The sequence below is a fragment of the Aricia agestis genome, chromosome 6 (assembly GCF_905147365.1).
Source record: "Aricia agestis chromosome 6, ilAriAges1.1, whole genome shotgun sequence".
NCBI classification, from domain to species: Eukaryota; Metazoa; Arthropoda; class Insecta; order Lepidoptera; family Lycaenidae; genus Aricia; species Aricia agestis.
The window spans coordinates 13,637,144-13,659,783 of NC_056411.1; the positions used below are offsets into that span (position 1 = coordinate 13,637,144).

Sequence of the window (22,640 nt, forward strand, 5' to 3'; positions counted from 1 at the left end):
ACGCTCAAGTATAATAATTACGTAACATGTGACTACTAGTCCGGTTAACGAATGACTCAAAAGAGGGTATAGACTAGAGTGCGTGAGCGGGAACCTAAGCGATTTCTACTGGAACTAATTCATGGTGATTAGGGACAAAACATACTAAAAGTCCTGACGTCTAGGAGGTGAGCCGGAGGGAGGGGAGGGCGACAAAGTTCTAATTTTTTGGTTTCTCGTCAATAACTAAAAAAACTATGCGTTGTAGCAAAAAATATTCTATGACGACATTAAAGCTTTAATGTCGTCATATATATGTTTTGTATGTTATGTATGTTAGTATGTTTTGTGCTTAACCACCCTGAATAAGTTCCTGCAGAAATTCCTTAGGTTTCCGCTCACGCATTCTACAACTGCTTTGTTGACTGAGCTACACTCTTTACTGTCATTTCAAAATTAGGTAAATAACACAACTAGCTGACCCGGCAACGTTGTTTTGCCATATAAACTATTTCTAGTACTTATCAATATAAAAAGTAGATAAAAACCTATTCTCAGCCCTAACGAATTTACGTACAAAATTACATTAAAATCGGTTGAGTCATTTTGGAGGAGTTGGGGCACAAACACTGTGACACGATAATTTTATATAATTATTAGAACAGCACATCGTAGTTGCGCCTGCCAATTCCTCTCTTGTGTTTTTAGTAAAAATTTCAGGGGTAGACAAACTATTTTATTGAATGATTGATGGACATACCAATAAATTAAAAAGTCTTAGTAGTTAGTTCATATATCATTAGTATTCAATATACTATTACTTGCCACTATACAGCATTTTTATTTAATCCATACTAATACTATAAATGCGAATGTCTGTCCGTCTGTCTGTCTGTTACTTCTTCACGCTCGAACCACTGAACCGATTTTGCTGAAATTTGGCATGGAGATACTTTGAGTCCCGAGAAAGTACATAGGATACTTTTTATCCCGGAAAATGTACGATTCCGCCGCGATAAACGAGTTTTGGCGCAACGGAGTTGCGGGCGTCATCTAGTTTATTTATATTATACAAGTCCAACTATCATTAAATAAAACTAGCTATTTGACCGAGCTTAGCTCGGTATCTGATAAAACACGAATAAAATGACATTTGACACACAAAATGTTACTAAAAAGTAAAAACACATAAGTACAGGATTTTGGCAGTTGCGACGACGACATTAAATTTAGAAAAAGTTTTGTTTTGTCTTCTAGCATATTAAACTTGCACATTTATTCTTCTAAAAATATAAAAAAAGATATTATACATGAATTATCATAACAATAGCTAGCTAACATGTCTTGAAAAAGATTCATTAATGATGATGAATTCTACTTTTAAATTTACTATTTATAAAATACGGCAGCGATTCCTTTACAATTATTATTATTTAGTTTAAACTCAATTTCAATAACGTCTCTGGCCTCGATATTTTAGCCGGCACCGAGTTGTGGCTTTGCCTCACAAATGTTAAGATTCTCAAACCTACATCACCCAACACTCACTATCCAAATAAATAAAATGAAAAAGGGCACTGTAATAATTAGGAACAATCCTCTTGGCTCTTTCTCACACACTGAGCTACTTTTCTTTTAAACTCCGAATATGATTCTCTCCATTCTTTCTGCAAAAAGAAGCAAAATGAGCACACAACCATTATTTTGAGAATTTAGTGTTGTCGTGGTGGTGTGTGCAACCTAAGGGTAAATGTTATTTATGTATTGGTAATTCATTGATGATGGATGTCCCTTTTTCAATGTTTTGTTTCTTTTAATGAATGAGTCTCGTTCCTAAAAACAATCTTCTTGACTTTTCCTAACACATCTGGCAACTTTCTTTTTGAAATCGGAGTACCTCTCTCTCCATTCTTTCTGTGAATACAAATACATTACATTAAGTATCGACATTTTTTAAAAATAATTATAAAATTAAATATATTTACTTAAGCCTCTTTATTTATAAAAAATCAAACATTGCTTTGTCAGTCGAGCAATACTCATAAAATTTGTTTTTGATTTTTTATTGCTAAAGAGGAGAACACAATACATTTTAATACACATATTTTTGTATCTAAAACTAATGCAAATATTACATGCAAAATTATCACTAACCAATATTATGAATTAATTAAAAAAAACACTAAAATTACATGAAAGTTTTTTCTTTTACAGTCTGTAACATGTAATATAAATTTAAATTGTCATAATAATAATTGTAGGATTTGAAATAATAGTAACTAATACAAATTATGAAAAAAACTAAATAGCCAAGAAAAAGAAACAATTACAGGTTAAACTCTATTTAACGTCACTGAAGGGCCTGTGGATTTTACGACGTTATAGAGAGTTGACGATGGAGAGAAGTAAAATGAAAGCTTTTTCATCAATGGGAAGTTTCAAAAAAATAATACAACAGCCATTTTGACATGTCCTTCATTTTAATATTTATTTTATTAAAAACTTTGACCTTTATTGGTATTTATTAATTATAAAGTAACTGAAAGAGTGTCTCTTTGTACCTTATTTTGATTAATAAAAAACTTAATTTAAAATGAAAGAAAAAAGAAATTATTGTGATATAATTAATTATTATCAACCCTCTCATTTTCCAGTGTCCCCAGTCAAAAGTTAAAACTTCCAACTGAATTTAATTAAAATTTTCTGGAACTACACGACATATTCTATTGTTTTTTTTTGTTAAATGATCCATGTTCTTTACTTTTAAGGCTCAATTTTAAGCGTAAAACTACTTAAATCCATTAAAATTTGCAGATAACTGTTGTCCCCGGAATATGCTATTTCCGGACATTTCCATTTTGTTGCCGTAATTTTTTTTATAACATTCTACTAAAATATATTTTTTTGTGTTCCGGTTATGGCGAAACTAATATTCAGTAGGATAGGCCATTTTAATACGGCTTGGCTGAGTAATGTTTTCGGTGGTGCAAAGAAATGTGTGACCAGTTGGACTGGATCCAAATTGATGGGTCAGTGGCTGTACCACGAAACAGTAGGCCTACTACGAAACTGTTTTGAGACTCAAATAAACGGACGAGAATGCCGCGTCCTGCTCTAACAACGTCATTTCACGTCGTCTCAAAACAGTTTCGTAGTAGGCCTACTGGTTTGTTACGAACTTATGATTGTTTTATGCTTGTTACTATCTTTATTTGTAAGTTTCGTGTAAAGAAATACTGATTTTTGAAGTAAAAGTAAGTGTTTGTAGGTAAACTTTTTCTGTTTTACGCTGAATTCAGCGTAAAACAGAAAAAGTTATACATGTTCTTGAATGTAAGGTAGACGCATTATGTTACTTCGGTTTTGTTACTGCTTACAAGGTAACATGTAGACGGACCGTCAAAAGTAACACAGCCGAAAGCATAAAGCTAGGTTTACACTGTGGATTTGCATGGTGATAAATTATCTAAGATCTTTCAATTTATATAATTTTTGCGAAGTTAAAGATAGCTGATAGTTTGTTTAAAATGTTTGTTTTGCAAATAGGTATAGGGAGAGGTTAAATGATTTGCTTACTTTGGCTAGTCTGAACATTGGTGTTGCTAACTTGTTCTTATTTCTAGTGTTTACATTATGATTATCACTTTTCTTTTTGAAAATATTTATGTTCTTTCTAATATATAAGAGATTTTCCAAAATGTATTGAAATGCGACGGTCAGAATTCTTATTTTTTTAAATTTTTTTCTTAAGAGTTTCAAAAGATGACATCTTATAAATAGAACGAATAGCTCGCTTCTGCGGCACAAATATTGTTTTAATGTCCGCCGCGTTTCCCCACAAGAGGATGCCGTATTATGCTATGAAAGTAGCTAAAGTAAACTAATCGCGCGGTCTCTATATCAGTGATTTCACGAATTTTTTTAACAGCATATGCTGCAGAACTAAGCTTATCTGCCAGTTTTGCAATATGTGGACCCCATTGTAACTTACAATCCAGCGTTATGCCTAGGAATACGGTGGTGTACTAAATTCATTTTCTCATCATTTAATAGTACATTGGTTTGTGCTTGCCTAACATTTGGCAAAATAAATTTTAAACATTTTGTTTTCTTAGAGTTCAAAAGTAAATTATTAGCATTAAACCAATGAATTTGAGAGAGCACTATTTACCTCGTCATAATTAAATTGTCGACTCTCTTCACATTAAAAATTAGTGAAGTGTCATCAGCAAAAAGTACTATCTCATGCTTATCTTTAACAAGATAAGGTAAATCCTTTACATAGATGAGAAAAAGAAAAGGGCCTAAAATGGACCCTTGTGGCACACCTGGTTTTATTTTGGTTCCATTAGACCTTATGGAGTTAACTTCCACCCTCTGCGTTCTATTTGCAAGGTAAGATTTTAGAAGTTTAAGTGAAGTAGAAGTGCCGTGCTTTTTATATCATAATGGTGTAGTTTTCTTATTAGAGTATTGAGTATAGAATTCCCAGCATTGTTCTCATAGAAAAAGTTGTTCATTTTGACGGTCTCATCTGATGGTTTCAAGGATAACGGTGTTTACACAAACACACTGTATAATCATTTTCTGAGGATTCAGTATAAGCCCTCACCTCTGAACAGGTGACTGAAATATCAAGATCATGCTGTGAATGTGTTAAATTTGACACTGGCAGTTATTGTACAATGAGTTTACCCGTTCCTCCAATTTCAATTAACTCATCCATAGCTGATGCCAGATATATGTGAGACAATTTCTTTTTGTGCTAATTCGTATTTAATTTTTATTTGAGTCAAGGGTAAAGGGAAACTGTCAAAAATGGCGTTTTTATATGATGACAGCGATAGTTCATTTTTTCGCCACGTTCATTTAAAGCCTTGACGAGCTGTATGGTTATGGTAAAATATGGCGTCCATTTTTTACTTGACCAACCAAAGACTTGACATTTTGCATTGTAGTTATAGTTAAAGTTACAGTTAACGTAAGTTGGTGCAACCCACCCTAAGGAAAATTTTACGAAGATCAAATAAAATAAGAAAATATATGGGAACTGAATCTAGCTGAGCCAGAAGCTAGAATGGGAGATGGAGTTGTACGCGTCCGTAGGATTTACCACCTTTTCCTGGCCCACCCTACACGTGTCCCCTGGGTGGTGCTAAACGGACAACAATGCCGAGGCTCGGGGGGCGGTTCACTAGCCCGATGCGCCTGCACGGAAACGTAGCAGAACTATGATGGTAGGAAATGACCATCATAAGCCGCAACCCTGTGGTCATGTCTCGCAGGATCGGCGGTCTTGGCTTAATCGCCCGGACCACGAGGAAGAATACCTCTCTAAATAATAACCCCAAGTCTACGGTGAGATACGCGCCAGAGACTGCGTGGCTGGTGGGAGACTCAGTCGCTAGCGATCAACCTCGGCGGACCTGGCAAACGCCGTTGAATTTGCCTTCTCGAGGGCATATCTTACAATTCCGAAAAAAACACAAAACTAGATAAGAATAACAAAACTATAACTCAACAACTATTCCACAAAGGAATGTTTATAAACCGGCCAAGGTCAAGTTCTTTTAGCGGAACATCTACTAACCAGGACCCGATAATGAAACCGAGGAACAACCATTCACAGAAGTACATTATGGTAAAAGACAAAGGTCTAGCCCAGACGCAACACTGCGTAGTCAAAAACAAACAAAGATGAATTACTGGCTTTCAACACCAGCAGTGTCAACATCTAATAGGTTTGAAGGACTCGAAAATACATCCTAGCAATCAGACAGAAGCAGAACCGAATCACTTCTAACAAAACCGATAAAGCCTCCTCCAATTTTCATAGACGGCGTAAAACACATCTAACCATTACTGAAACTCTTAGAAGAAATCGCAAATCAAGAGTATGAAATTAAGGTATTAAGAGGCGACAGAGTTAAAATACAGTCTAAATCAGCCGAATCTTACTCTACCATTTACAAAGAATTGAAAGCAAAAGATACAGAATTCTACAGTTACCAGCCCAAACAAGACCGCAGCTTCAGAGTAGTTTTGAAAAATCTTCATGCCTCAACAGATAAAGAGGACATAAAAATAGCTATCGAGGAGCTTAACCACAAAGTTAAAAATATATGGAATATACAAAATTCAAGAACAAAACTTGCATTACCAACGTGGATAATTGAACTACAACCTCGTGAAAATAACAAAGATATATAACAACGTAAAATATCTTCTACATTGCCGGATATCGGTTGAAGCCCCCAGACCAAAACGATCAATCACTCAGTGCAGCAACTGTCAAGATTACAACCACACCCAAAAGTTTTGCAACAGAAAGCCTAGGTGTGTCAAGTGTGCAAGCTCACATCATACCTCGAACTGCCCACCTGAAAAGAAAGATCAAATCAAGTTAAATGTGTACGTACTTTGCGAGGGAAACCACCCAGCTAACTACAAAGGCTGTACAGTATAAAGAATTGCTTAAAATTCGCTATCCTCCTCAAATCCCTAAACAAAAAAAAAACCTGAATACAAGAAAGACCAACATCCCAACGCCCAACAACCGACAAAACATTTCGAAACAACATGCAACGATAAAACATATGCTAGGGCCACTGCAAAAGCCACTGAAAAATCTGAGACACCAACCATTAACTTTATAGATGGAAATCAAAACCTAATGAACTCAAGACTATAATGGAAACACTTGTAGTATTGATGAACCAAATGACCCAAACGTTAACCGAGCATTTCAAAAATGTCATCGCATTCACTACACTAAAACTAGGTGTTTGGAATGCCAATGGCTTGTCAAACCACTCAGAAGAGTTAAAAATATTTCTCAAAATTAACCAAATTGATGCCTTATTCCTTAATATCAGAAACCCACTTTACATCCTAAAGCTATTTCAGAATACCAGGCTATAAACTATACAACGCAAACCACCCTGATGACAAGGTACACGGCGGATCGGCCATTCTTATAAGATCGAACATTAAGCATCACGCACTACAAAATTACTGCAAAAACTATATACAAGCAACAAATATCATCATAACAGACAGGATCAGTGACATAACGTTATCTGCGCTCTACTGCCCACCGAGATTCTCTATAAAACAAGCAGATTTTAAGGACTATTTTCAAACCCTTGGAAATAGATTTATCGCTGGCTTCCATCACTAATATACAAGATACACAGTCCGCGGCAAAAAACGACCTCACTAAAAGAGCACCAAACGCAACATTCTGATGGACTTTCGATTTAGTAGTGCTCGAACTCTCCGCTGGGAAACATGTCTCAGTGCTCGTTCAACAATTGTAAAAATCATACGTTTAAAACGCAAAAAAGGATGGAATTTCATATTTCCGGTAAGTATTAATTTTATCCTAATATATTTCATACAATCTATACTAATATTATAAATGCGAAAGTATCTCTGTCTGTCTGTCTGTCTGTCTCGCTTTCACGCCAAAACTACCGAACCGATTGTAATTAAGTATTGTATACAGATAGTCTAAAGCCTGAGAAAGGACATAGGCTACTTTTTTTACTGTAAAAAAGGGTTGTAAGGGGGTGAAAATACGAAAATTTATTCAAATTAAGTTAGTTCCAAAAATTCATACTAGATGGCGCCGTGCGTCTCTTACATCGCGCTAACGCTTGCCCAACATCTTTCTATAAGAGGTGGTAATATCATACATTCGAGTTTCGATTTTTTACGATTGTTATTTCTTTTTTACGTTATTTAATAAGTCAGTACTTTATATTATATACAGTGACGTAACCTTAAACCGATCAATAATAAATAGTTGATGGGTAAAGTTGTGTAATTGGGGGGCTAAATAAGCTTTAAAATTTGGCATAATATATAAAGTTTAATTTAAAAAATTAAATACTATGTGCACACTGCACAGCTGTTTGGATATAAGGGGTAGGTACCAGGGTTTTTTTTATAAAAGCTTTTGACACCAATTTTGTTGACATCGCGCGCTATAAACTGAAGTCCACGCGGACGAAGTCGCGGGCAACAGTTAGTTGTATTATAAATATTGGTATTTCGTTAAGAAATCAACAAAAACAGTTTTAAAATTAAGTTGTAAATAAATCAACACGAGGTATAAACCATCTCAATTGAGAATAATCATACTAAAGGTACTTATCGTAGTTTATCATGCCCACTTGAAATGTTCGGGTTATACACTGTGTTTCTGTTCCATTTGGTGGAGTCGCTATTAATTATTATTTTATTGAGGAATATATTTTTTTTAGGTTTCCTCGAGATCCAGTTAGATGTGGAGATTGGATATCAGTTATAGCACGGAAAAGATGCGAACAATTTTTCAAGCCGACTTTAGCGAGCGTTGTATGTTCTAAGCATTTATATTCAATGTATACACGTATATTTTAGTTAACTATAAAATTAAACATATTAGAACAACATAATATTACAAGTAAAAATAATTACTCCACACCTTATACATTAAACTTTGGAAAAATTAAAAAAATGGACTATTAAAATTATTACAATCAACAAAAAATGTTGAACAGTTCGACTCCACTCATACTTCACTTCACCCTGTTCCAGCGGCGAAGTGCGGCCGTAAAATTATTGAAGTGCTTTTTTGGAATTGTAATAATTTAAACTAAGACATATGGACGATGGTTGAATTTAGTTTGAAGCATGCGTCGTTCGTAAAAATTTATTGCTTTGTAAACACACATTGTACATTGTTTTATAAAAAGATCTTTAATAACTATTATTAAGGTTGATTTTAGATAAATGTATACTTTTTAAACACTTTTACTCGGCGACAGATTTTCGAGAGGTTTTGTATGGGACTGTGTATCTTGTATATTAGTGATCGAAGATCGCAGGCGGCTACTACAATGCGAAACATACGTTCTGGGGCTCCAGACTCGTTCTACCTAGAGGCCGAGAGCTCCTAAAGTACATTGAAGCGAGCAACATGAATATAATATCAACAGGTCAACCGACATACCCACAGACAAAAATAAAATTCCAGATGTCATTGACTTTTGTGCCAGCAAAGGAATCGCAAAAAACACCATTTCATGCTGCTGGGAACTATCTTCAGACCACACTCCAATAATAGTGGAACTACAAACCGCTGCCCAAGAGTGTGTCGAAAAGTGCGTTCTGCATGACAAAAAAACTAACTGGGACCAACACGTAAATTTAAGGGCAATATATCTAAACATATTCTTGACAAACTAAACCAAAAAAGGAGAATACGCAAACATTGGCAAGCAACCAGGGACCCGTCATTAAAAAAACAATCAAATCACATTAGCCGACAACTAAAACACACCCTGGATAAAGATCGCAATGACGGCTTCAACAATAGGCTACTTGACCTATATTTAATTTCATTGAACAAATGCATATTTCTAGTAGAACTTGGCCTACGAAACCGTATTTCGTCCTTATCATCAAATAAAACCTTATGATTGATAAATAAAGTCGATTTGAAAATATGATTTTTATGAAAATATGATTTGTACTGACGAAAACGATTTTGTGGTACTTCCGATTCGGATGTGACGTCATCAGACTCGTAATTTAATATATTTTATTTATCGCGCTCGTTATAATATGTAAGTTTATTTGTACATAAATAATAAGAATAAGGCTAGAAAGATTTGTAAAATATATATTTTCTTGAATAATTCCAATAAAACACCAGTTTTAAATATTTTAATCATTTATTGTAGACGGGAAATGAAATGGCCAAAACTTTTCTCCAAAAGTTTTCAACATTACAAATGATTTCTAATTTCTTATTTAATTATTTTATAATTTTTGGGCACTTTTAGACTCGTACATTTAGCACATAAAAAAGATTTAATAAAGAAAGTATAAAATACAAAAAATATGACGTCACACTATGGCGAACAGTGTTGTGGACAGTGTTTTCGGCGCCATTTAAAAGACATATTTTTCAATCAAGCTTTTTATGGGTTTCTACTGATTAAAATATTAGTTTTTTGGTGAAAATGGATGATTAAGAAGCGATTAGCATAAAGAAAAAAAATAGGTCAAGTAGCCTATTATCTCGCTGCTCTGGATGCTACAGCTTCTTCAGACTATTCTCTATGGAAGGCTACCAGAAAACTAAAAAGATCTGTTAGTGTTTCTCGTCCAATAAGAAAACCTGATGGTACCTGGGCACGAACAGACAAAGAAAAAGCTGAAACCTTCTCGGAACATCTCTCAACAGTCTTCACTCCTCATCCATATGAAGGTTCCCCCGAAGATGAAGCAGAAATCACCAACCACCTAAATAGTTCCACCAGCCAAGATTAAATACCTATAAAATTCACAAAGGCTGAAGTTACCCTAATATAAAATAATCGGACCCAAAAAAATCGCCAGGATATGACCTTATTACAAATCGAATACTAAAGGAACCACCAGAATCCGGAATAATGTTTCTTACTCACCTGTTCAATGCCATGACTAGACTGCACTTCGTTCCCCAAGAATGGAAGATAGCTCAAATTGTAATGCTTTTAAAACCAGACAAAAACCCTGAAGATCCAAAATCATATTATAGACCCATAAGCTTGCTGCCTATACCATCCAAAATATATGAAACACTTCTGCTTCAACGAATCCTACCAATATTAAAAGAAAAAGAAATTATTCCTGACCATCAATTCGGGTTTCGCAGTAAACACTCCACAATCGATCAAGTGCACAGATTAACAAAAAAGATAATGGAATCGCTAGGAGCTAAGACCTACTGTGCAAGTGCTTTCTTGGACATATCACAGGCATTTGACCTTGTCTGGCACGAGGCATTGCTTTATAAATTAAAAAATGGCCTACCAGATTACCTGTATAAAATCCTCAAATCCTTTTTGCAAAAACGCCACTTTATAGTGCAGTATGGAGAAGCATTGACTGAGCTTTGTTCCATTAATGCAGGAGTCCCACAGGGCAGCGTCCTAGGTCCAATATTTTACCTACTATTCACAGTATACAGCTATTCTAGCTGCACACTGTAATCCAAAAACAGCCACACACATACGTCTTCAGAAAGGACTTGATGCCATATCTCGCTGGCTAAAAAAGTGGCGCATAAAAGCAAATGAAACTAAATCAGTCAATGTAACATTTACTTTAAAAAGAGGATCATGCCCTCCAGCTACATTAAATAATATCGAAGTTCCCCAGGCTGACCATGTCAAATACCTTGTCATACATCTGGACAAGAGACTGACCTGGCCTCAGCCTTAAAATTAAAAAAATGGCTCATTCCCAACTATCCCTTGAAAACAAAATATTTTTGTACAAAGCTATTTCGAAACCCATATGGACGTATGAAATACAACTTTGGGGAACTGCATCTCAATCAAATATACAAATCATACAAAGATTCCAAAATAAAATCCTGCGCATGATATCCAATGCTCCCTGGTTCGTGCCAAATGAAATGTTACCCAATGACTTATGTATACCGACAGTAAAAGAAGAAATTGTACGCTACACCAAATCCTACAAGAAACGCATTGAACACCATCCAAATACCCTGGCACAATCATTAATGAATAATGACAATAAAGCACGACGCTTAAAGCGCAAAATACCGCAAGATATACTACAGTAAAATATATTGCTGTTTAAAAAAGAGGTTGTGACACAGGTCACAAACCGAGCGCGCCAACAACAGAACCAACCAAAATACTGCTGAATGTCCCATACTCAGATTGTAGTAAACAAAGACAAAAAAAAAGAAGCTAGAATAGAGGAGTGGAGTAAAGAAAAAAATAATTGTTAATTTTAATATATTATTGCATTCTAAGGTCTTGTACACTATGCCTTAAAATTTTGTTACTGTCGGTTTTTAAGATTTCCACATATTTCTATCTTATTAGATATGTCTCGTGTCTTAGCTAAAAACAATAATAAATAATAATTCATATTTAGCGTGTTTAATTGTTTATTATTATTAATTGCATTCAGATTTTAAACAGCTCAATTTGTGTGAAAGTACTATTAAAAATGGATGTAATTTTGGAACAACAGTAACAAACCCAAATAAAAATTGAATTTTCTAAACTGTTTTCAAATGTGCAGTGTCTTAATCTTCTATGTAAGTGACGTAAAAAAACTTATAACAGTGTTATTTCAATAAATACGTCAGAGTCTCAAAATGTATTAAGTATAGTTTTATTTCTATTCAACTTTGATTATGGTAACAAAACGGACACAAATTTGATACTAACTTACATATTTTTGAATTTATTACTAGTAAATAATTTATTAGTCACAAAAAATATTAAATTAAAAAATTAAGTAATATACTATAACTCAGCCTATCTGTTGTATTATTTTTTTGAAACTCCCCCAATACATGGTGAATTTCTGTTACTAACCGTAAAACTACAGTTTGGAAGTTTATGAGCAACTGAGAATATGATAGTGTATAGATATTTTTTCATGGTCAAAAACAGTCTAGACATGCAAGCAATTCCAATAGAAGAACGAATTTCATAGAAAGTATGGTATGCATGATGCCGAAAGTCAAGTTCATTGCGGGCTAGGATAATAAAGCTACAAAAAACGTGTCAAAACTGTGCAGTGTTTACTAATATTAGTAACTTAAAAGGTATTTTTTATTACTCAATGAGGGTTTTTCATTTATATTTTTTAATTTTAATTTTAACAATCTTAACTAGATGGCGTAAGGATAGACACTTCTAGATTTTCTATTGGTTCCTCACCGATCTGAAATTATCTGCAGGTTGGCATCACTGACTACATATGGGTTGTGTTTCCAAAAAATATCAGTGTACTGTCAAGTGTGACATAAATCAAACTATCACCTAAGCGATCATTGGCCTAAGCGATTAGGCCAGTACACTGGTAATAGTTTAGGAACACGCTGACATAGTAAAAACTTGTCAAACTGAAACTTGACAACTGAAAGAGTTTTGGCGGGCATGTCACTTACAAACTTCTTCTACTTTTTATTGTTGGTGTGGTTTTTATTATTTTTTCCCAATTTGTGTTATTTGGGTTTTTGATATTCATTATTGGTAAAATATTAGGCATTAAATATCCGTTATCGTGCAGGTAAGATGTTGTCAAAACCAAAATGTATAATTCCTGTGACATCTTGTGTGAATATCGGTAAATAGGGCTATTTCTTCCGTGAATTTTTGCTAAAACATCGTTATAATAAAGTTATTATCCCATTCATTGGAATATTATTGCGTCTTTTTCAAGTTGAAATGTATCAAGTTTTACATTCTTTTGCCCAGTTTAGTAAGTATTCCCTGGTATTATCGATAGTTGTCTACCCATACGCCATCTAGTTACTAAAATGGAAACTGTTTGACAATCAAATTAAAAATATAGGAAAATCCCTCATTGTTGTGATTTGGTCACTATTGAGAGTGGGTGTGATGCTATGTAGAGTGTATAATTGTATGGTAGACACGCTAAACCAATCGAAGTAAAATGATTTTGACGCTTTACTCGCTGTAACGACAAACTCTGTTGTTACAGCGAGTGATGTTACATGGAGTTTACACTGTATCTCAATCTTCTTGAAAACCAACTTTTCCTCTGATAAGTAAAGCGCGTCACAGACAGAGCAGTAATGTAAAGATGTATATTATAGCACAGTACATCTCGATAAATCTTTCTCTAGAAATCGTCAGGAGACCACACACAACAGCTATCCTACTAATATTATAAAGGCGAAAGTTTGTAATGTATATTTATACATCTTTGTATCTTAAGACACAGAGGTGTATGAAAATATACATTTATATTTTGATACATCTAAATACATCTCAATATATTTCTGTACATTTACTATACACCTCTTCTCTTCATAGGATGTTCAAAAATTTCTGTGATTATATTATCTTATATCTTTAAACGAGCAATTCTTGTATATTGTTTTAAACGAACAATTCTTTATACGTGGGAGAGCCATGCTTCGGCACGAATGGGCCAGCTCGACCGGAGAAATACCACGTTCTCACAGAAAACCGGCGTGAAACAGCGCTTGCGCTGTGTTTCGCCGAGTGAGTGAGTTTACCGAAAGCCCGATCCCTTACCCTATTCCCTTCCAATTATATATATGTATACATATACATATATATAATTGGAATATTGGAATCTCGGAATCGGCTCCAACAATTTTCATGAAATTTAGTATATAGGGGGTTTCGGGGGCGATAAATCGATCTAGCTAGGAATCATTTTTAGAAAATGTCTCTTTATTCGTGTTTCATCGAATACCGAGCAAAGCTCGGTCAAATAGCTAGTATGTGTATGATACACACAGTGTTGCCACTTGCCACCTTAGCACAGTACTTCACAACAGGAACTGCAGGCAGTCTGTTCCCCAGAGCCTATATTTTCAATCAAATATCTTCAATCCACATCGTTCTGTTTTTGACACAATATGTAACAATGCGTGCATCAAAATTACAATCCGGATCATCCTCTGATGAACTATCTAGTAAATGTAATAGCAAGTAACTCGAAAGGCCATACTATTACAACATTAGAAATAAGAACAGCCTGTATAACACTTTAGCAGCTGAAATGTGCGTCAAGCAGAGCGTTTGGCATTGAAATGTAGGGAAAGATACATTACATTACATGTTGTCTGTGTGATACATTAATATAATGTAAAGCTGTACATCCCGGGATGTAATGTATGTTAATATACATTACCTGCTCTGTCTGTGACACCCTTTAGACTTAGACAAATAGTCATATTAATAATTATTTTAAATATGGGTGATAAAAAAGTCTTAAAATGTTATTACAATAAATTGTGGCAGTTACTGTTTTGATATACTGTGTGTAGTATAGTAAATACATTAATGCTATGTATCAATAATACACCTTTTTTAATTATTATTTATAAAATATTGAATAGTTAATACTTACAGCAGCATCCACATTAGCAGGACTTTCATCATTAGGATCGGCTAGCATGGATATAACACTAATGAGTATAGTCTCTACTGTATGTACAGGTAACCACCTCTCCGAGGCCTTCTCGTATCCCCATTTGTCATCACCCGGCTCATGTAATATTGATATGCATACATCTCCATTTTTTTCAACTGAAACGTTATAAAACATAGTGTTAATCATCAAATTGCAACTTTTTGAAAACATTTTACTTTGGGTTCTGACTACATAGATAAATAGATTGACACAAACATACTAGTAATGATTTAGTTTTCTGAGAACTTACTATTTGGATGCCATATTTCTGTAACAAATTTCATTCTCGGTGGCCTTAAAGGATACTCTTTTGGAAAATGAAGATGTGCTTTGAAAAATCCTCCCTCACTGAAATAAAAAAAATCAACAATTTTAATGTTTTTTCTCTAGTACTAATAAATTATATTGCCATAACAACATATATTATGTTTAATGTTCACATGTGAAGAGGCAAACTCATAATCGCTCGATCTTGGATTCCTGGAAATTGTTATTGCGTTCGAATTCAACTTTGGGGAGTTGAAGCATTATATGATCTAAGACTCAACATTATAAAAGCAATCAGAAAAATATTATTTTCCCAAGTAATAAAACAAACAAACAAAATGAACCTTTGCATACATATAGGGTGGCTTTACCTTATCCTTTAGTTATACAAAACTTTTTTCTTCCAATTTGAAGTGATTGAACATGACCAAACTTATTACATTTATTATGAAATCCTATTATTTACACATTCAGATAAATAATTACATACAGTTTAATATTAATAATTAGCATTCATAAAATGGAATCACGTTACTTAAACATGATTTCATCAATATTAATACAATGACTTACTATAATGTGTCTGGAGGCCCGATGATAAGAACTTCCCATCTATAAATATCATTGTCATCTATTAGACCAGCAGAAAATCCTTCTACTGGATTTTTGTTAAGCTCTGAAAACCAATTACATACCTAATAAAGCAATAGAAAAAATGAGTTTGAAATATTTCAAAATCTATAAATCCATGACTTCTGGTGAAATATTGATTATTGTTTCTTGAAATAAGTTTTGAGAGTATACTACATAGATGAAATGTGCTGCTCGGCGGAAGATCAGGATGTTAAATACAGCGTTAAAATAAGTTAAATTCGTTTAGGTCAGTCATTGCTTTCAATTGTTCATGGAAGGTAGATGCTTTGCCGATGACGGACAAGTTTTTGTAACTGTTTCTATTGAAATATAGTACTTACCTGCTAGTTGTTTCTTTAACAAAAGAGAAGACTGTGGTTCTGACATTAATTACAATTATAAAATTAACCCTGACGACACGAAACAATTGGTTTTTCAACAAAAGATGGCTGGCAAAATTTTACAGGTTGTGAAACATTTGAGTGTAGGTATCTTGTTTCCGGTAGGCCAATGTTACCATTTTATTACAAAATCGTTAGTCCTATCCCGAAGAGTGAAGACTGAAGATACGTAAATTTTGCTAAAGAAATCAAAAATTATTAATTTGTTGTATCGAATTTCTAATAGAAGCGCCTAAATGAATTATATTATACAGCTATACAACGGTTGAAGTTATATACATTTAATTTAAAGCTTATTTTTATTTTTTATGGCAAGTTTGAGCAACATTTTTCATATGCGGGCTATATAAAGCCGGCGCCAGACATGGGCTTCAAAGTTTGAGCAAACTTTGCACAAATAGGAAAATGCCAGCAATAACTTTGCACAAATAGGCAAATGTCAGTGCCACACTTGGCGAATTTGCGTATTTGATCACATGTCTGGCGCCCGCCTTAGTTATTGCTGGCATTTTCCTATTTGTGCAAAGTTTGCTCAAACTTTGAAGCCCATGTCTGGCGCCGGCTATAGATTCTCGTATTGTCAGTTGTCTATGGAAAAATGTCTTGCTTGTCAATGTCAATGTCATTTTTTTTAATATTATTGACCTAGAACAAAAACAGTCCGCCTTTTTTTTAAAGTACCTACCTTTTATAAAACATAATGAATAAGAAATGATGAGCATGTGGGCCTGAGCGAGTGCAGCAAAGTCCACCCTGACCCAGATCACTTTCACCATAAGTAAGGACAATTATTGCCCACCAGTTTCACTATCCGGCGTCCCACTACCCCATGCTGACTCAGTAAAATACCTTGGTATTCACCTGGCTTTAAACCTCACATTAAAGCAAAAAGAGACAACTTATGATACAAAGACCTGGACTTGGCTTCAAAATTGAGCCCAAACAATAAACTGCTAGTCTAATAATATAAAACAGTACTTCTATAGCGGCTCTTGAGCAGCCTGGAGACAGACAGGCGGACAGAGATCGAAATTGTAACAAGGTCCCGATTTTACCCTTTGGGCACGATAAAAAAAGCTGCAGTGGAATGCCAGTTTGGGACACAGATTACTAGTATATATTGTCTGGGATCAACAATTGCGCGGATATGCGGACTCCGCTGATAATCTCTTTCTGCGTATCAGAGATTACGATGGTGACGATGAATGCCCTGTTATTTGTGAACATTCTACATCGAGTGTGCTAAGGTCCTAAGTTCCTCACTTCTCAGCTAGCTAGGCTAGTGGTTTTCAACCTTGTTTTATACGGGCTACATACATATTATTTTAGTAAGCACTGGTGTCGCGGTCGCAGTTTAAATAGAATTCTTTGCGCGGTCGTGGGTCGCAACCACAGTCCACAGGGGTAAAAAAATAGCGTTGTCCAAAATGATCGATTCTCACGGGCCACTGACAAAGTCCCGGCGGGTCGCAGGTTGAGTATAGTTGTGCTTGGCGCTTGCAGCAATTACTAGCGAAAGCCTAATAGCTTAGGCCTTAGACCAGCTAAACTCAACCTGTGACCCGCCGGGATTTTGTCAGTGCTGCATTGGCCCGAGTAGCCCGGGGGGCGAATTTTTTTTATTCATTAATTTTACTGTTATACTTTGGTTATACTAGTTTTACAAATGCAATGCGTCGTAAGTTCGTAACTCCATACCTCTTGCGTTCATATATTTTGATAACACTAGCACTTTGGATATATTGAGTATTTACAAAAAAATATATATATTATAACTCCACAGCCGATTGGCGAACAATGAACATATTATTATAACCTCCTCCTTTTTGGAAGTCGATTAAAAATAGAAGTTAACAAAAGGAAAGTAATACAAGTATTATAGAAATAATGTTTATTTATAATGTATGTCTTGAAACTCATATATTAACATTATTCATTCTTAACTTTTTTTGCTGGCGAACTGTCTCCATTAACAATCTTGCGTTTTTTGTTTTTCTTCTTTTGATTATTATTATTGTTATGATTTTGTGGCTGAGCTTTTGCACTTGTAGTATTAACTGAGCTCAATGTTACCGTCATTGACTTAAAATCTAGGTTTGTTGTAACTTTACTACTCTCGTGGTAGGATCTAATGATATTAATTAATTTTCTAAGAGTCACTAAGAAATTCTTCTTTACTTCTGTATTCCTGTTCTCAGTAAATGCTACGGTAAATTTATCAAGAAACATTTTTTCTATATTTAATATTTGAACTATATCATTCTTGGTACTGGGTTTATTCCTACAAAGTGCACGATAGTAGCCCATCATCAACTCCAGCCCTTCATTACGGCGGAAATGTCTTACATTCTCATTGAAAATATTATCAACAATAATTTCCATAAGATCATAAGTACCTTCCCATTGTATTTGTAATATCTTATGGAAGAATATTATTGGCAGTAAGCAACTTCTACTCGTAAAGAAATTGTCCATTGCAGTCTTTAAAACTGTTAAAAGAGGAGACTTCTTTTTAGTTTTAGATGATTTTGATTCTTCAGCTTGAATTTTTTGATAGCAATTTATAATAAACGTGGCAGAGCTCGTAATGACGTCTCCGAGTGCTTGGTACAAGAACTGTGATCTCTCGCGTTTTTCAATAATCGATTGGAGGAAATTTGCTAAGGTTTCTACAGATAAATCCCCAGTTGCAGAAAACTTTTTGATTTTTGAAAAACTTTTTAGAGTTTTCCTTATTTTATTTTGAAGTTCAGTAAGTTGATTATCCATTAGGCAAAACTCAAGTGCTTTAGTCAGAGGTGAAATCATAGCCAAACATATATCCATTTGTGGATCCTTTTCTAAATAAATTTCAATCAGATCTAAAACTCTGATTCTGAAATCTGACAATGCTTTCTTGCCTTTACGTTCCTTCTTTGACTTTTGATTCTTTCCCTGATGAAACTGCCTGAACGCTTCTGCTAAAGCTTCATCTAATTTCTGTCCTTCCTCCTCTGTGATCATATCGGCATCCAAACTTTCTGTATCAGAATCTGGCACTACTGCACTTCCTAATGCTTTTTGCACAGCTAGACGAAGCTGGTCTGGTGTTTTCATTTCCTCGTCATCATCTTCTATTTCAGAATCACTTTCGTTATCATCATCTTCATCATTTGAGTCTGAAGCGTTTCCATTTTCAACTGGTTTTATCTCTTTAGTTTCTGAATCATCTTCTGATTCCTCATCACTGTTACTATCATTTGTGAGAGGATTAGATTCACTCTCAGGATCCAGAACTGATACAATTTGTTCCATACATGTCGGTGTTAAGTTTTCACAGAGAAGTCGAAACACGCATTGAACGACAGAGCGAAGAACACTCGAATCCACAGAAAGAATTGATAGTAGAACTTCTATAACTACCTCAATCCACTCCGGCTCCTCCTCTGATATACTATCATTTTTTTTATTTTTCTGTTTCTTCTTTCCTTTTTTATAATGTTCATAACAACTTTTTAATTCCATGATACAACTTTGAGATATTTTAACATGAGTGGGCTCAGAAAATAAAAATAGACCTAATTGATGAAGCAAAATCAAAAAGACCTTATCTACCTTACTGTTGCAATTGCTTTCTTCTATTTTATTGCAAATTTCTAAATGCACATTCCAACACTCCATGTTTTCCTTTGAAAATTGTTTTTCTAACTTTTCTAATATTTGCTCTTTTTTCATTATCTTGGATATAAAGCTACTAAGTGATGATAGAACCGTCACTAAGTTATTCACATTTGAAAAGCGAGTAGTAAAACATCTGTAGAAACAAGTTTTTATGGATCCTGCAAATAAATAAAACTCAATTTTAATAGAATTACAAGAGAAACCAGTGAGTAAATTGAAGGTTTTTTTTTAACTTAAATAATAACTATTTAAGTTTATTTAGTGTTTTTGAGTTACAAACTTAATTTATCCTACATATATAACTTCAAAATTTAAGAAAAACAAAATGTAGTATGTACTCAATAATTCTTAATACTTAAAGGGGCTAATTTTTATTTTTTAAGTATTGAGCTAAACGTTACTATTATCTGGGTGCATAAAGAAATGAAAAATAATACATACCTGCCAATTCTGAGCTAACTGCAATATGATCATCACCACCAGTTTTGAAAAATGCTAAACACATCAACAGCTGCATATTAGAAATTTTAAATTCAATATCATCCTTGACTTTTTCATGGCAAACAATGTAAGACAGAAGTTCTGCAGCTTTAACTCTTTCATTGTTATACCACTTTCTTTCAACATTCTCCTTTACAGACTTTTGTGATGTGTTCAGTAGGATCTTTTTGAATATTTTAGACATTTTCTTCAACCCCTCTATGTCTAAATCGGCTATCAAAGTTTTTATTACACTAGAACCTGAAATCTCTGTAAAGTTAATTTCTCCTGGTGACAATAGAAGCTTCTTTAACACTATCACTCTAATATGGTTATCTACCGAAGGCAATTTTAATGCTTTGGTTAATGACACTAAAACTTCTTTCCCCTTTTTGACCATTATTCTATGATCATCTTCATCATCCTTCTTGTTTCGTATTTTACTTGCAGTTTGGAGGCCTTTGAACCAATCCATAAGCAATTTCAACAAGTTATCCCCGAGCAAAGTGGGCAATGCTGAACCATTCTGCAGGTTGTTCAAAATTGCATTTAAAATGTTTAAAGCAGCCAATTCTCTGTTTCTGTTATGTTTTACAAGATAACTATCAATTTTAGTCCAAAGTGAAACTAATTGTGGACATGTCGCAACATCTTTTCCAATCTGTGCATATATAGGGTGACCAGATGTTTGTAAATCAATACCAGACTGAAAAACAAAGAAAATAAAATGTATATTTATATTAAACTCAACCACATTGTAAAAAACTTTAAAAAATTGTTTGAGTATTTACCATTAACTTTTCACATATATCAGGTATAAAGTCTTCATGTAGCAAGGAGGGTGCTCCAATAAGCTTTCTTAATTTTACTGTGTTAGGAAATTTTGTTCCAACAACTAACAAAAAGTAAATTGAATCTAAGCTTAGTTCTTTTATCTCTTTTTTGAAATCTTGCTTTATATTTGGCCATATAAATGCAGAAAACTGTTCTTCATTTACCTGCAATATATACAAATTAAATCTACAATTACCATACAATCATTTAAATTAATATACAAAAAAAAAACAATATGAAAAAATACTTACTCTGTTAGACAGGTCTAACAACAAGTTGTAAGCTATCACACTTAGATAAGATTTTTTGTTTCCGGATGATAGAAGAAGTTGAATTATTTGTTTTTGTTCATCAGCATCACACTTAAAAATTAATTTGGATCGAAGTATTGCACCACAAACCAATATTTGTCCAAGGGCAACATCTCCAATTTCCTGAAAAATAATATAAAAATCAGATAATAATATGTTCAAAGCTCTACTTAAATAAATGTACCATTTGTAATAAGTGCACAGTACTTAAACAATTAACAAGAAACATTAATAATTTCTTATTAAGTATCTACTAGAACCTTGCTTATGATACTATTATAATAATATAATAGTATGCTTATGCTCCTGGCATTAACATAATATAATTATTTTCATTAAGGATGCAATCATGATACAAAAGACACTTACACTTTTTGTAGAGCCATTAGCATGCAACTCCTTGTGCGCTATACTCAATATGTCTTTTACTGATACCTCTTCTAGCCTATTAAATAGACTGACAAGTGTCCCAAAATAACCAATACGCATTTCTGCTACATTAGCACCTAAACTTCGTATCAATCTTCTCAAGGCATAAGTGACATCCTTTTGAACCTGGTACATATTCAATATATTAGGTTACTCCATACACAGATATCTATATTAAATAGCAATGATAAACACGATAAAATTAAAACTAACCTCGGTTCCGTGTAATTGTGCAACAATTTTAGCCGCACCGTTAACCTTAGCATTTTCGGTAGAGGATCTCAGCAAATCAAAAGCATCAAATAACGAGACTGCCGACTCCTTCGACAAACTCGATTTATTTTCCTCGGCCATCCTCAATGACTTAAGTAATAAAATATTGGTACAAGACGGTTTGTATTCTTATTTTATTTTTGAAACCACAAACTTTACAAATTAATATAACCACATGTTTGAATTTTGACATACCTGACACCACATTTCACATGCAAATGTCAAGTGTCGAAATGACAACAACAGTCAACACATATATTGACAGAACGTTGTTTTTATGATTTTAATCAAAAAGCGATGAATTAAAGTGATTCAGTCCCTAAATCAAAATTCTAATTTCTATTTTTTTATTTTTTTTTGCATTATTAACAGG

The 22,640-nt window shown here is 34.0% G+C and overlaps 2 protein-coding genes across 3 annotated transcripts; both read right to left on the bottom strand.

Moving 5' to 3' along the window:
• Positions 1-1,115: 1,115 nt before the first annotated feature.
• On the bottom strand, positions 1,116-16,387 carry LOC121727747 (ubiquitin-conjugating enzyme E2 G1). Of its 2 annotated transcripts, none has more exons than XM_042115731.1 (5): positions 16,221-16,387; positions 15,820-15,922; positions 15,230-15,327; positions 14,917-15,095; positions 1,116-1,646 (listed from the first exon to the last, which is right to left on the bottom strand). In XM_042115731.1, exons 1-5 carry the CDS (start codon positions 16,264-16,266, stop codon positions 1,566-1,568), a joined length of 507 nt encoding a protein of 168 aa, XP_041971665.1. In that variant the 5' UTR covers positions 16,267-16,387; the 3' UTR covers positions 1,116-1,565. The 2 variants fall into 2 exon arrangements, with proteins under 2 accessions (XP_041971665.1, XP_041971664.1); XM_042115730.1 differs by having other exon boundaries at positions 1,116-1,893; positions 16,221-16,383.
• A 1,775-nt stretch (positions 16,388-18,162) lies between these two features.
• LOC121727737 lies at positions 18,163-22,473 on the bottom strand. The gene is made up of 6 exons (XM_042115718.1): positions 22,208-22,473; positions 21,935-22,120; positions 21,506-21,688; positions 21,212-21,418; positions 20,382-21,126; positions 18,163-20,098 (listed from the first exon to the last, which is right to left on the bottom strand). Exons 1-6 carry the CDS (start codon positions 22,346-22,348, stop codon positions 18,210-18,212), a joined length of 3,351 nt encoding a protein of 1,116 aa, XP_041971652.1. The 5' UTR covers positions 22,349-22,473; the 3' UTR covers positions 18,163-18,209.
• Between the last annotated feature and the right edge of the window lie 167 nt (positions 22,474-22,640).